Below are 15,877 nucleotides of genomic sequence, written 5' to 3' on the forward strand. Positions count from 1 at the left end.
ATGAAGGAGACATGTACTTAAGACACCTGCTGTGAGTAACTGGAGCAAGCAGCTATAGTTAATTTTGATAATGGTGAATAGGAAGTCAATGTATAATAACAGGGAATATGTAGAAGACAAATATATCTTTTGGGGACAATTTAAACGTCTCACAATAAAATAAAGAAAAGACAACGTCTAGGCCAGTGTTTCCCCAACTCCAGTCCCTCCAACATGATTGTTGTAGCCTCGGAGAAAAACACCCGACTCAACTTGTCAACTAATAATCAAGCCATTAATGAGTTGAATCAGGTGTTTTTGTCCGGGGCTACAACAAAAATGTGTGCGGTTGTGGGTACTTGAGGACCCGAGCTGGGAAACACTGGTCTAGGCTACATAACAATATAATAAGCAATAGATGCAATACTCAAGTAGGTCACAAAACTCAAGAGGGCGGGGCGTTGTTGAGTGAGTACCTTTTGAAGTCTAGTTATATTTACTCCTACACACCAGCCGCCATTCATTCTAGCCTGAGCGCAAACCCTTATACTGCCTTAATACTGTATTTAGAGCCATGAGTTATATAGCCAATAACTAGGGCCTTGAGCTCCAGTGTCTGTCTACATGGACTAAAAGACTGGAGTTGGCTCCCTTGTCAGTCACTGGATACTGAGAAAGGATGAAAGTCTTCATCTGGCGAAAGACGAACTTCTGACCAGAGAAATAGAATCTTATTCAAGTTCTGTGCATCTGCCCAGCCGAACACAGACTTACCGGGCAGCCGTAGAAGACGTGCAGGAACCTCTTGAGGCGAATGTCACGGCTGACCAGGTCACGGTCACTGCTGGAGGTCAGGTAGAGCAGCAGCTGCTTGACCAGGCCGCTATGCTGGATCTCGAACGACGACACGTCCGACTCTGACACGATGCTGCAGATCTCCACGAGGCACTCCACACCACCGTCCATCTGGGGGGTGACAACAGTCAAGAATGTTATCTTCATATCCCAAGTCACTCACTACCGTACCTTAATTACCTTGTCATTAGCTAGCAGTGTAGATGGTACAGGGTACTATCAAAACTGCACAGCAAAACAAACTGTTTTTGCAAATTAGTATTAGCGAACAGGGTCGGCAAAGCAGACTCCAAAATGTCAACTAATGAGTATGTATTTACTGTCAAAGTGCGCAAAACTACAACACAGGAGACTATTGTGGAGTACAGTACCTGCAGGCTGAGCTGTTCCGTGGCGGTGCAGAGTCTCTGGAGTACATTCAGTGCAGGGTTGCTGCCATCAATTTTTTCAGTGTTGAAGTAGCGGGCCACAAACTTACAGGCCTGCTCTTTGATCCAAGCCTTGATCTTGTCCCTGTGTGGGGGGAGGGGGGGCCTATCATTATCATCACCACCACCAAGGTTGTCTGAAGATATTACTAGCTGTCAAATCATCGTTTCCTCCAGTCCTTAATTTCGTAAGTCCCTCTCAAAAACCATTGGAGGAGGTTGTCCGAGGGGAGAGAGCTTGGATCCAGGAGGAATTGAAAGCACGATCAATTAAACCAGGGGTGCCAAACATACGGCCAAGTGCCAAATCCGGCCCGCGAACCCATGCAATTTTAAGTGCGGCTCTCAGGACCTCGGGGAATGCCGAATGCAGGGCAAAATTGGTTTGACACCCCTGGATTGAACACTTGCCTAGCTACATTGTGTGACAGTTTTTACTGAAAGACACCTTCCCCAAAATGTTCAATGTTTTTGAACAGACTGAAGTACGTTTGCTCTGTGTGGTGGGGTGTAGCTTGAAGCAATGAGTGACTAATTTAAAAGGGCAGCGGTGCATTTTGAATCCTCATATTTGCACAACCCAACCCCTCCACGATTTTCAACTGATCTTTCAGAACACCGTATCCGTTTAAATGAACGTGTCACAGAATTTTTCAGAATGAACGCAGCCCTAATAACATTCTGAGTGAGCTAATAATAATCACCAACACAACTATTATAATCGCCACAATTACCAACTATATCATCAGTACTACCAAAACTGCTATAAAAGCAACACTTGTCATCACCACCACAACATTAGTCTTCGTCTTACCTGTTGTTGGAGACTGAGTCCTTGGGAGGGGCGCGTGCCATGCCGCTCACCCCGGCCGTGCGAGAGGGCTCAGAGTTGGTGCTGTTGGTCTGGGCGCCCAGCTTGCCCCAGGTCTTGGGGTTCAGACTGGCCAAGAAGGAGGATTTGGGGGACTGAGTAGTGGTAGGACTCTTGGCTGTAGAAACAGGAAAAGGTTAGTCACAGGATGATACCCTATAGTTCAGCGTTTCCCAAACTGGGTCCTGGTATTTGCCCTAGCACTAGACAGCTGATTCAAATAATTAAAGCTTGATGAATAGTTGATTATATGAATCCGCTGTGTAGCGCAAAAAACAAAACATGCACCCCTTGGGGTGGCCAGGACCAAGTTTGTGAAATGCTGCTACAGTAGTTAGAAATAGACAGAGTCTAGTCACGATGCATTTATTTATTTTGGGTGAAGAAAATCACAAGGAGTCAGTTTGCATTCTGCATAAATGTCTGTCTCGACAGATATACCAGGAGTCCAGGCACAAAGAAGCATGGAGACCAAAGATGCCACATGTCGAGTTGCTCTTGCACTTAGTAATGAACAGTCACGCCAGAGTAGCGACTGGCTGCAGATAACAAAATTCACCACTGTATGTTGATTTGAATGAACGCAAAACAATGTCATAGTAAAAAGCCTACACGTTTATATTACTAAACAAAAATTAACACAAAGTGCAACTATTTCACCAAGTTACAGTTCATATAAAGGAAATGAGTCAATTGAAATAAATTCATTGGGCCATAATCTTTGAATTTCACATGCTGGGCAAGGGTGCAGCAATGGGTGGGCTTAGGAGGGCATAGGGCCACAGACAGCCAATCAGAATGCGTTGCTCCCCACAAAAGGGCTTTATTACAGACTGAAATACTCCTCAGCAGCCCCTCAGACGATTCTGCAGGTGAAGAAGCCGGATGTGGAAGTCATGGGCTGGTGTGGTTACACGTGGTCTGCAGTTGCAAGGCTGGTTGGATGTACTGCCAGTCTCTAAAACGAGGTGGCTTATGGTAGAGAAATGAATACGAAATTCTCTAGACACAGCTCTGGTGGACATTCCTGTAGTCAGCATGCTAATTGCACACTCCCTCAAAACAGCTGTGGTATTATGTTGTGACAACTGCACATTTTAGAGTGGCCGTTTATTGTCCCCAGCACAAGGTCCACCTGTGTAATGATCATGCTGTTTAATCAGCTCCTTGATATGCCACACTTGTCAGGTGGATGAATTATCTTGGCAAAGGACAAATGTTCACGAACAGGGATGTAAACAAATTTGTGCTCAATTTGAGAGAAATAAGCTTTTTATTTTTTCTGTGATCTTTTATTTCAACTCATGAAACACGGGATCAACACTTTACATGTTGTGTTTATATTTGGGTTCAGTACAAACACTATATATTACAAAAGAAAGTATGTGGACACCCCTTCAAATTAGTGGATTTGGCCATTTCAGCCATAGCCGTTGCTAACAGGTGTATAAAATTGAGCACAGAGCCTTGCAATCTCCATAGACAAACATTGGCAGTAGATTGTCCTTAATGAAGAGCTCAGAAACTTTCAACGTGGCACCGTTAACTCGTCAAACTTCTGCCCTGCTAGAGCTGCCCCAGTCAACTGTAAGTGCTATTATTGTAAAGTGTAAATGTCTAGGAGTAACAACAGCTCAGCTGCGAAGTGGTAGGCCACGCAAGCTCACAAAATGGCCCGTCGAGTGCTGAAGCGCGTAAAAATAGTCTGTCCTCAGTTGCAAACGGTTTTTGGAAGCAATGTCAGCACAAGAAGTGTTCGTCGGGAGCTTCATGAAATGGGTTTCCATGGCCGAGCAGCCGCACAGAAGCCTAAGATCACAATGCCCTATGCCAAGCGTCGGCTGGAGTGGCGTAAAGCTCGCCGCCATTGGACTCAGGAGTAGTGGAAATGCGTTCTCTGGAGTGATGAATCCCACTTTAGCATCTGGCAGGGCGACGGACCAATCTGGGTTTGGCGGATGCAAGGAGAACACTACCTGCCCCAATGCCTAGTGCCAATTGTAAAGCTTGGTGGAGGAGGAAATGGTCTGGGGCTTGTTTTTCCTGGTACGGGCTAGGCCCCTTAGTTTCAGTAAATAGAAAACTTAACGCTACGGCATACAATGACATTCTTGACGATTCTGTTCCTCCAACTTTGTGGAAGGCCCTTTCCTGTTCCAGCATGAAAATGCCCCCATGCACAAAGCGAGGTCCATACAGGTTAATACTTGACCGGCCTGCACAGAGCCCTGACCTCTACCCCATCAAACACCTTTGGGATGAATTGGAACGCTTAATGTGAGCCAGGCCTAATCGGCCAACATCAGCGCTCGACCTCACCAATGCTCGTTGCTGAATGGAAGCTAGTCCCCCCAGCTATGTTCCAACATCTAGCGGGACGCCTTCCTAAAAGAGCGGAGGCTGTTATAGGAGCAAAGGGGGGGACCATCTCCACATTAATCCCCATGATTGTAGAATGAGAGATTCAGGTGTCCACATACTTTTACCTTTAGTGCTACAAATGTATAATTGACACTTAGCTTTAGTGTCACCTGTGAGAACCATTTGCAGCCGGTCTTAAAGACTGTAGGAGAGTTCCAATAACAACAATTACCCTGATTGTCTACTTTGTCGTCATCCCTGGGAGGAGAGTACTTGGGCCTTCTGGGCCCTCTCTTAGGCAGACGTTTTCTCTTCAGCACATCACTTAACCGCCTAGGAGAGAGGGGCAGATTAATGTTGTTCTATGAAGAAGAATGAGAGTTTACTTCTTTGTGATATATCTGGCCCATCATACGTGCACATTCACATGTATTTAGTACTCGTGCTCTCACCCCTGTGGACTGAGGTCTAGTGAGTCGTCCATGCTATGCTGGAAGCTAGGCGAGCCCAGGTCTGGGGTGGCGTTGGAGGCCGCCGTAGTGGTCGCAGTGCTGATGGTGGTGGTACACAGGCTAGCTGTGCCGCTGGTGCATGCCTTTGGGGGACTGGTAAGGAAGGCCTCTGACTCAGCCAGGTTCTTCACCTGGTGCATAACACCTGGAGAGGGGAGGGCAGATGGTATACATTGAAAATCCTCTTTACCCCGATTCTCTGAATTGTGATTCAATAAATCAGGGGAAATCTGACATTTAGCTGGATAAACAGCTTTCTGTGGTCCATGACAAGGTACATTACAGTGTGACATCAATTTTCTGACTTTTCTAAAATACATTGAAGCTCAAATAGCAGTTGAGGATCCATCATAACAGGTCCTCTCCTGGTGCTAGAAAAGAGCTGTGTTTCAGCTGGGTGTTTTAGATCATTACAGGTCAGCTCCTCTGGGGAGGAGACACAGACAGGATCCATTACCTTCTCTTCTGAAGAAGACACTGAATACGTCGGGCAGCTTCTGCATGAGGATCTCGGCCATCTGCAGAGAGCCAACTACAATCTTCAGGTCTTGGCTGGACAGCATGGAGGCAATGTGACTGGGAGAAAAAAGATAAATACTGAGGTTCAGGTGTAGTGTAAAGACACATGCTGTATTGGCTATTGCTTTCTGTCCATGGAGGCAGACATCTTGACTCAAGAGCACCCCAAGGTTGAGAGCAAAAGTTCACCTGGACACAGCGTGGTTTCTCAGCACATCCTTGAGGAGCTCGGCATCGGCGAAGAAGATGATCCTGAGGATGGCTCGGAGGCACTTATGTCTGACGGCTGGGCCGGCCGACGAGCTGTACACCTCGTACAGCACCCCGAACAGGGTCTTGATGAAGCACTTGGCCAGCTCAGGGTCCTCCTTCATCAGCTGGGCCCGTGCATCCTCCCGTCTCACCTCCTGGTGACCCCCTGGGGGACAGGCAGAAGAACACTCAGGTAAGATTTTATAGTTTTTTTGACTCAAAAGGAGAAATTGGATTCCATCAGCTAGTGCAGAATAAAAACAAAGTAGCCTGTTCAATTTCACAAAAGTTTACAAAGAGATGCTTTAACTTCTTGAGTGTAGGGGGCAGGATTTTCATTTTTGGCTAAAAAACGTACCCATTTGAAACTGCCTATTTCTCAGGCCCAGAAACTAGAATATGCATATAATTGTCAGATTAGGATAGAAAACACTAAAGTTTCCAAAACTGTCAAAATATTGTCTGTGAGTATAACAGAACTGATATTGCAGGCAAAAACCTGATGAATATCAAACCAGGAAGTGGCTTCTATTTTGAAAGCTCCATGGTCCATAGCCTGCCTTCCCTCCATTTAAAGGGATATCAACCAGATTCCTTTTCCTATCGCTTCCTCAAGGTGTCAACAGTCTTAAGACATAGTTTCAGGCTTTTATTTTGAAAATGAGCGAGAAAGATGACATCGTGTCAGTGGATAGCTGGGTTTTCACATGAGTTTTGCTTGCGCAACAGAGTGGGGCAGCCATTGTCTATCCCTCTCCTATTGAAAAAACGACAGTCCCGGTTGATATATTATCGATTATATATTTTAAAAACAACCTGAGGATTGATTATAAAAAAAGTTTGACAGGTTTCTGTGGACATTACGTATACCATTTGCAATTTTCATCTGCGATGTCGTGACCGCTCGAGCCTGTGGATTTCTGAACATAACGCGCCAAACAAATGGAGGTATTTTGGATATAAAAAAAATAACAAAAGGAACATTTATTGTGTAACTGGGAGTCTCGTGAGGGAAGACATCTGAAGATAATCAAAGGTAAGCGATTTAATCTATTGCTTTTCTGACATTCGTGACCAATCTACTTGGCCGCTAGGTGTTTGTAATATTTTGTCTACTGAGAGAGATGTTCTTAAATAAATGCTTGTTATGCTTTCGCCGAAAAGCGGTACTGAAATCTGACACGCCGGGTGTAAGCTGTGTTTTGCTATATTGCACTTGTGATTTCATGAAAATGAAATATGTTTAGTAATTTAATTTGAATTTGGCGCGCTGCAATTCAGCGGGTGTTGATGAAAATGATCCCGCTAACGGGATGGGTGCGTCAAGAAGTTAAGAGCTGCCTCTCATGAGCATTTCTCCATTGGGAAAGAGGTCATCTTTCCTCAATGGGACTACTTTGTTCAAAGAACCAATAACTTGGGGCAGGGACCAAGCTATACATTTAGGTGAATAGAGCTAGTCTCAGAACCAATCAGGGCATTATACTACATCAACTGACACGAGACGCATACAACTGACACCAGTTTGGGGATAGTCTGTCACTAGAAAGAAGGGTGGAGTGTCTCTCACCAGTAGTGGGGTTGGCTAAGGGGTTGGGTTTCCTCTGGATACCCCGTGCAGTGCCAGTGTCCTCGTTTATCTGCTGCATAGAGTTGAAGTCAATAGTGTAGACGCGGCCCAGGGTGGACAGGCTGATCTCGTCCTCTCCGTTCTGGTGGGCCGTCTGGAGAGGAAGAGAGAACCAGACACCCCCAGACGTTAGTGTAACACTGGGCTACACAGGGGATTCACACAGCTCACAACATATGAAGAAGGTCTACTTTGTTGTAGTATAGGTAGGGCCAAGAGTTTTCCCAGACAACCTGAAGAGAAACTCTGGGCCCCAAGTCTGGACGAAAAGAAAGTCCCTAATAATGGAGCGGAGCAGCGTGTCTGTTCTTTACCTCAATGATGCGACTGTCGATACGGTTGTAGGGGTGCCACAGGCCCCGGTCGTCCCTCCACTGCCAGATGGCCCCCTCTGTGGCCTGGGCACTGCCCTTCTTCAGCATGAGGTCCACAGCAAAGATGCCCTCTCTAGGAAGGCAGGGCATCAGCTCGCTGGTGGTGGGGGAGATAACAAAAAGACAGTTAGCAAAGTGCATCAGTAAACATCGCAAACAAGGCATGTGGTGAGTGCATGGAGGCCGCCATCTTTATGTACGTCCACCATTGGGGCAGAAAAGGTTGTTGTAACGCTGAAAGCAGCAGCAGAGGGGTTTCCCTTACCAGATGAGTGAGGTGAGTTCATAGAGCTCCTGTGGGCTCCGGGGCACCAGGTCAATCTGCTCCTGACAGCTACCGTTGGCCGCGCCGCAAAGAAGGAAGCGCAGAGTCTCTGCAATATCTGAACAAAGACAACGTCCTTAGTTCACTCTTTCCACAGGCAACTAGCTTAGACACAGTCAAGGACTTTAGCCGTGGAGGCATTTAGACTGCCATTATACATTTCACTTCCAAGATTTTGTAAGCTGCATTGTTAGGCTTTATTCAAGTGAGAAGGGTAAATACGCACAGATAGAAAGCGTGTGTGTCGGTCTGTGAGCCACTCACTCTGCTTCATGAGCTGCACGGCCAGACAGGGGCAGTTGGAGCACATGAGGGAGAACATGCGCACCACCATGATGAACATGCCCGAGCTGAGCACAGGCGGGGTGACCACCAGCAGCTGTTGGATGTTGGTCAGCAGGTCACGTGAAGCCACCTGCTGCAGCAGGTTCTGTGGACAATGGCCATACAGAGGTCAAGGGTCAGTCATTGTGATGACATCATGGGTCTGCTCGGGAGGGTGAGAAATGTTAGAGCCATAGAAATGTGTCAAGTAGAACCGCCTCACTCACCTCCTCGTGTTGAAAGTTATCCACCAGTCTGGCAAAACAGAGACAAGTGCTTTCGACAGATTTCTTATCCTGTACGTGGGGGGTAACCACATTAGACAACTGACGCGTAAGTTGGTAACATGCCACAGACAACACCAACCTCACCTGCAACATAGAGCATGTAAAAGGTGAACGTGTGTGTACCTGGTGTGTGAGTCTCTGGGTCAGCAGTGGCAGAGAGTCAGAGACAAAGTGGAACTCGTCAGGGGTGATGCTCTGGCAGCAGTTGGCGGCAATGGCCAGGGCGTTCCTCTGGGCGTTGATGCTAAAGAACTCCAGGTACAGCAGACAGTCAGCCAGGCCACCCTGCATGACACAAGAAACACACCACAGTTATACACAATGATAGGGAAAGATGGCACATATGGGGACAGATTTAGATCTTACAAAATAAAGTGAGACAGGAGGGAGGAAGGGGGTCCCACAAAATGTGTGAATACAAAAATGGCTTTCATTCTACTCCGTTTAATTTCTTATGGATGGGGGGCAGTATTGAGTATATTTTGGATGAATAAGGTGCCCAGAGTAAACTGCCTGCTACTCAGGCCCAGAAGCTAAGATATAATAATACTAATAATATGTGTATTTGGATAGAAAACACTGAAGTTTCTAAAACTGTTTGAATTATGTCTGAGTATAACAGAAATCATATGGCAGGCAAAAACCTGAGAAAATCCAACCAGGAAGTGGGAAATCTCAGGTTTGTAGGTTAAGTCTTTGCCTATCCAATATACAGTGGAAATTTGGTCCGATTGCACTTCAAAAGGCTTCCACTAGATGTCAACAATCTTTACAACCTTGTTTCAGGCTTCTACTGTGAAGGGGGGAGAATAAGAGCTGTTTAAGTCAGGTGTCTAGCAGAATGCCATGAGCTAAGTCATGCGCGCAGCAGTGAGAGCTAGCTGCATTCCTTTTAATTTCTAAAGACAAAGGAATTGTCCAGTTGGAATATTATTGAAGATTTGTTAAAAACATCCTAAAGATTGATTCTATACATCGTTTGACATGTTTCTACGAACTGTAATACAACTTTTTGGACTTTGTCTGGACTAAGTATGCCTGCGCCTCATGAATTTGGATTTGTGAACTAAATGCGCTAACAAAAGGAGCTATTTGGTTATTTGGACATAAATGATGGACTTTATCGAACAAAACAAACATTTATTGTGGAACTGTGATTCTTGGGAGTGCATTCTGATAAAGATCAAAGGTAAGTGAATATTTCTAATGCCATTTCTGACTTCTGTTGACTCCACGACATGGCAGGTATCTGTAGGACTTGTTTTGGTGTCTGAGCGCTATACTCAGATTATTGCATGGTGTGCTTTTTCAGTAAAGCTTTTTTGAGATCTGACAGCAGTTGCATTAAGGAGATTCCATGTATAACACTGGTATTTCCATTAACATGTATGATGAATATTTCTGTAAATTGAGGCTCTAATGCAAAATCACCGGATGTTTTGGAAGCAAAACATTACTGAACATAACGCGCCAATGTAAACAGATTTTTGGCTATAAATATGAACTCTATTGAACAAAACATACATGTATTGTGTAACATGAAGTCCTATGAGTCATCTGATGAAGATCAAAGGTTAGTGATTCATTTGATCTATTTCTGCTTTTTGTGACTCCTCTCTTTGCCTGGAAAAATGGCTGCGTTTTTCTGTGACTAGGTGCTGACCTAACATAATCGCATGGTATGCTTTCGTCGTAAAGCCTTTTCGAAAGCGGACACTGTGGTTGGATTTACAAGAAGTTTCTTTAAAATGGTGTATAATACATGTATGTTTGAGGAATTTTAATTGAGATTGCCGTTTGAATTTGGCACCCTGCACTTTCACTGGCTTTTCCATCCAAATTATATGCATATCCTAGCTTCTGGGTTTGAGTAGCAGGCAATTTAATTTGGGCACGCTTTTCATCCAAAATTCCGAATGCTGCCCCCTACCCTAGGGTAAAGCGATATTCTTATTCATACAGACACAGAGTTACATTTACATTACATTTAAGTCATTTAGCAGACACTCTTATCCAGAGCGACTTACAAATTGGTGCATTCACCTTATGACATCCAGTGGAACAGCCACTTTACAATAGTGCATCTAAATCTTTTAGGGGGGGGGGGGGTGAGAAGGATTACTTTATCCTATCCTAGGTATTCCTTAAAGAGGTGGGGTTTCAGGTGTCTCCGGAAGGTGGTGATTGACTCCGCTGTCCTGGCGTCGTGAGGGAGTTTGTTCCACCATTGGGGGGCCAGAGCAGCGAACAGTTTTGACTGGGCTGAGCGGGAACTGTACTTCCTCAGTGGTAGGGAGGCGAGCAGGCCAGAGGTGGATGAACGCAGTGCCCTTGTTTGGGTGTAGGGCCTGATCAGAGCCTGGAGGTACTGTCTCAGTACTGTGTACTGAGTTGGCCTTCAACACTGAGGGATCTCTGACCAAATTGTTGAAATCAAAATGGCTTCCGTTAATCTTTCCATCCCTATACAGAACATTTAAATTACTACATTTATGCATCACTGCACAACAGGGTTTCTGTTAAATTAAGATCTGGCACCGGACAATGTGACCGGGATGATTTTAATTAAACGTCCATTTGAGAATTTACTAAACCCCTATGCATTGGGTGGATAACCCATCAGGGCAGAATGACATATCTAATTTACATTATGGTAATACATATTAACAGAACATGCAACTCATGTAATAAAGCAGCCAATAGGTTTTCAAACATTTGCCAAAATACAATTCACGGGAAAACACCATTCTAACCAGCACCGTTGATAGCAGTTCCATATGGGACAGATGAAAATCTTAGAGGGGTAATCCAAAGATGGAGCAAAGGGGGAAATCAACACCATATTAATGCCATGATTTTGGAATGAGATGGTAAATGTACCGTCAATCCCTGTCATTTGGTTACATACATTCCTGTTAATGCATGCCATTGAAGGCCGAAACATCAATCTTTTAACCTTCTCTTAAAAAATGTTTTTATTTTTATGGTGAGCGAGCATTGTGCCCTTTCCTGTCCAATGATTTTTAGGTTGCACCTCTACTTACGTTGGTTGAGCACCTCAAACAGTCACACTCCAAACTCCACTATGGCCAAGACCAAAGAGCTGTCAAAGGACACCAGAAACAAAATTGTAGACCTGCACCAGGCTGGGAAGACTGAATCTGCAATAGGTAAGCAGCTTGGTGTGAAGAAATAAACTGTGGGAGCAATTATTAGGAAATGGAAGACATACAAGACCACTGATAATCTCCCTCGAACCGGGGCTCTACGCAAGATCTCACCCCGTGGGGTCAAAATGATCACAAGAACGGTGAGCAAAAAATCCCAGAACCACATGGGGGGGACCTAGTGAATGACCTGCAGAGAGCTGGGACCAAAGTAACAAAGCCTACCATCAGTAACACACTACGCCGCCAGGGACTCAAATCCTGCAGTGCCAGACGTGTATCCCTGCTTAAGCCAGTACATGTCCAGGACCATCTGAAGTTTGCTAGAGAGCATTTGGATGATCCAGAAGAAGATCGGAAGAATGTCATATGGTCAGATGAAACCAAAATATAACTTTTTGGTAAAAACTCAACTCGTCGTGTTTGGAGGACAAAGAATGCTGAGTTGCATCCAAAGAACACCATACCTACTGTGAAGCATGGTGTGGAAACATCATGCTTTGGGGCTGTTTTTCTGCAAAGGGACCAGGACAACTGATCCGTGTAAAGGAAAGAAAGAATGGGGCCATGTATCGTGAGATTTTGAGTGAAAACCTCCTTCCATCAGCAAGGGCATTGAAGATGAAACGTGGCTGGGTCTTTCAGCATGACAATGATCCCAAACATACCGCCCGGGCAACGAAGGAGTGGCTTCGTAAGAAGCCTTTCAAGGTCCTGGAGTGGCCTAGCAAGTGTCCAGATCTCAACCCCATAGAAAATCTTTGGAGGGAGTTGAAAGTCCGTGTTGCCCAGCAACAGCCCCAAAACATCACTGCTCTAGAGGAGATCTGCATGGAGGAATGGGCCAAAATACCAGCAACAGTGTGTGAAAACCTTGTCAAACGTTTTCTGTAAGTCTTCACCTCTGTCATTGCCAACAAAGGGTATCTAACAAAGTATTGAGAAACTTTTGTTATTGACCAAATACTTATTTTCCACCATAATTTGCATATAAATTCATTAAAAATCCTACAATGTCATTTTCTGGTTTTTTTTTCTCATTTTGTCTGTCATAGTTGAAGTGTACCTATGATGAAAATTACAGGCCTCTCTCATCTTTTTAAGTGGGAGAACTTGCACAATTGGTGGCTGACTAAATACTTTTTTGCCCCACTGTATGTGAAGAGCTGATAGTCTGTTGCCTGCACTTGAATGGTGAATGGGAGGTGCGCTTCAATTACAAGTTAATAAAAACAGCTCGTTTTAAAATCGTGCACCAAAACTGTTAACACGCGATTGCATTTAGAATTGTTGCAAATAGGGTTTATAAAAGCTTGTTTTATTCCAGCAGCAACCAGCTGAGGAGCTGCAGGTGAAATCCTGCTCAAAATAGACTGTACGCGGTGATAGTTGTGTTGGATAAACAAGATGCATGACTAATAGACCAGGCCAATTTAACAATAACAAATATTTAATTAACCTTTAGACTGAAAAGCATAACAGTCAACTGTATTTCAATCGACTGATATTTCAATTAATAAATAAAAAGCATTATTTTGCAAGGGGATTTCTTTACTCCAGGTCTTTTTGACCGGCAACAGTTTGATTTATCGACCCCCCCCCACAAAAACTGTCTATTTCCGGCTAACGGAAAACATGTTGCACAGCTATCTTACAGCCACCACCGTTAACTTATTTTAAGGTGAGCCAATGAGACCCGGGTAGGGAGCAGAGATGACATGAGAGAGGCAGAGCTGAGCCACAGGTGGGAGACAGAGGGAGAAACACTTACAGCCTGCAGGATGGCTTTGCTGTGACGCCTTGACAACATCTCCAAGGCAGTCAGGGCCTGCTCCGCCACATCAATGAATTGGATCACCTGAAGCTGCAGGCAAAGAGGAGAGAGATCCATTAGCATAGCCACCACCGGTTTATGACCGCATTTGAATGAAGACGGAACAAGGACATGAGAGAATGACAGAAATGGAAGACAAGAGAAGAACAACGTGTGGGTTAGAAATACTTGGGGTGCATTCAGAAGGCATGAATTGGTGGGACATGTTTTCAAAGGACTAGGTAGTACTTCAAATTTAATGAGAATGTTTCAGTTTCAAAGCGTGTGTTTAGTGCCTACTGAACCTGAGCAGAGGGGCTCATCCTACCTTTTCCAGGAAGACAGGGATGGCGTCCACGACCACAGCAGAGGACCGAGGCAGCGCCTCCATCATGTAAGTGAGAGCACGGGAGGCGTGGTTCATCTGAGCAGAGTCACGGGTTAAGATACAGTTTTCACAAGAATAACCACAAAGCAACCATGTTGGCTGGAACCACAGTTAACACTGCTCAGGTATAGTTTTTTGCAATCAAATATAACTAGGAGACAGGGTGCAGTGTTTGCACATTCTTTGCAAAACATTTCAGCACCTGCAATGTAGGCCTAATGCCATGGTGAAAACCAAATATCACTGCCCCCCCAAAGATAGAAGCTCAGGATACTCACAATGTCAAAATTATGCTCCATCTGCAACAATGTGATCTGTGAGGAAGAGGGGAATAAGAGACTCCAATCAAATCAAGACCGTGTAAAATGACTTAAGACAAAAAGGTGGACAAATAATTGAGTGACTCACCAGAGCGGGCACCACGCTCTTCACAGGGAAGCCTCCTAGCGTCTCCTCGTTGCCCATCACCAGCAGCTGGCACATCTCGATGGCGGCCTGGAGCTGCTGGGACTCGTCACCGGTGGCCTGCAGGCCCTGCAGCAGCTGCTGAGCTTTGGAGCCTGGGAGGAGAAGAGGGATAAAGCAGGTCAGAGTAGAGACTGAACAGCAGGGCCAGTATTCACGTGCTGATATAGGATCAGTTTAGCCTTTAAGATCAAACTGAATAAGATTATATGGAGAGGGGATCAGAACCTAGATCAGCACTCCTCTGAGAAACTGTTTTAACATGGGACCTGCCAGGATTGCAGTGAGCATACACTTGGATTACAGTTGAGTCAATAGCAGGTTAGAAGAATAAAGAGACATAAGTGAACTCAACACCTCCCCTGAGAATATAAACATCTTGCTCACAGTTAAGTGGTAATTAAATGCATTCTGGACACAGACAAAGTGTAGTACTTACTGGCTCCACTGCCTATGGTTCTGTGAAACAGCTGGGACATACGGGGTCCCAGGGGCCCAAAGAGGTGTGGGGGTAGACCCCTGGCCTCCAACAGGGCTGTGAGGAGAAAACAGCCAGGTTAGACAACAACCAAAGACCCAGCAACACCAACAGGGCCTGACAGGGAACTTAGACAGGAACATTGGAACCTGTATCAATTTGTGTATGTGTGCATGTATGTTTTTTTAAACTTCCACCCCCTTTTCTCCCAAAATTCATGGTAGTTGCAGGGAGACAAGACTAACTCCCGTACGGACTTGGGAGAGGTGAAGGTCGAGAGCCATGCGTCCTCCGAAACACGACCCAACCAAGCTACACTGCTTGTTGACACAATGCCTGCTTAACCCGGGAAATCAGCCACACCAATGTGTCGGAAGAAACACTGTACACCTGGTGAGCGTGCATGTGTCCGGCCCGCCACAGGAGGTGCTAGAGCGCGATTGGACAAGGCTATCCCTGCTGTCCAAACCCTCCCCTAACCCGGAAGACGCTGGGCCAATTGTGCCCCGCCCCATGGGTCTCCCGGTCGCGGCCAGCTGCGACAGAGCCTGAACTTGAAACAGGCTCTAGTGGCACAGCTAGCAACTGCGATGCAGTACCTTAAAATACTGCGCCACTCAGGAGGCCCCTGGAACCTGTATCTAAGGAAAGCTGTGATCATCATACCTTGGAGTCTGCCCATTTCAGAGTCATCGGACTCACTCTCACCGGATGTGGTCATCCCTACAGCTCCGGCCACTGAACTAGAAGCTGGAGAGAGAGAGAGAGAAAAAAAAAGAACTGTTACACCACTATTTTCATTATCAGAATGACAACCGATTTCTCTCATAAGGTAGGCCAGGTCAGTAC

General features: G+C 45.4%; 1 protein-coding gene across 15 annotated transcripts in view; it reads right to left on the reverse strand.

Annotated features, from left to right (window-relative positions):
- The window catches only part of LOC118383788 (E3 ubiquitin-protein ligase TRIP12), a 52,511-nt gene that overhangs the window by 14,060 nt on the left and 22,574 nt on the right, over window positions 1-15,877 (reverse strand). For 14 of the 15 annotated variants that reach the window (XM_052523499.1, XM_052523489.1, XM_052523484.1 and 11 more), the window contains 19 exons: window positions 15,695-15,778; window positions 14,990-15,085; window positions 14,494-14,645; window positions 14,364-14,399; window positions 14,026-14,121; window positions 13,656-13,748; window positions 8,841-9,002; window positions 8,658-8,726; window positions 8,371-8,536; window positions 8,047-8,164; window positions 7,722-7,878; window positions 7,348-7,501; window positions 5,715-5,943; window positions 5,464-5,582; window positions 4,947-5,151; window positions 4,727-4,827; window positions 2,077-2,251; window positions 1,206-1,347; window positions 754-945 (listed from right to left, as the gene is read on the reverse strand). In XM_052523499.1, coding sequence (XP_052379459.1) covers window positions 754-945; window positions 1,206-1,347; window positions 2,077-2,251; window positions 4,727-4,827; window positions 4,947-5,151; window positions 5,464-5,582; window positions 5,715-5,943; window positions 7,348-7,501; window positions 7,722-7,878; window positions 8,047-8,164; window positions 8,371-8,536; window positions 8,658-8,726; window positions 8,841-9,002; window positions 13,656-13,748; window positions 14,026-14,121; window positions 14,364-14,399; window positions 14,494-14,645; window positions 14,990-15,085; window positions 15,695-15,778 — 2,546 coding nt within the window. The remainder of the gene's footprint in view (window positions 1-753; window positions 946-1,205; window positions 1,348-2,076; window positions 2,252-4,726; window positions 4,828-4,946; window positions 5,152-5,463; window positions 5,583-5,714; window positions 5,944-7,347; window positions 7,502-7,721; window positions 7,879-8,046; window positions 8,165-8,370; window positions 8,537-8,657; window positions 8,727-8,840; window positions 9,003-13,655; window positions 13,749-14,025; window positions 14,122-14,363; window positions 14,400-14,493; window positions 14,646-14,989; window positions 15,086-15,694; window positions 15,779-15,877) is intronic. The other variant, XM_052523466.1, reaches the window with a different exon arrangement.

The sequence above is a fragment of the Oncorhynchus keta genome, chromosome 1, assembly GCF_023373465.1.
Source record: "Oncorhynchus keta strain PuntledgeMale-10-30-2019 chromosome 1, Oket_V2, whole genome shotgun sequence".
In the NCBI taxonomy this organism is placed as follows: Eukaryota; Metazoa; Chordata; class Actinopteri; order Salmoniformes; family Salmonidae; genus Oncorhynchus; species Oncorhynchus keta.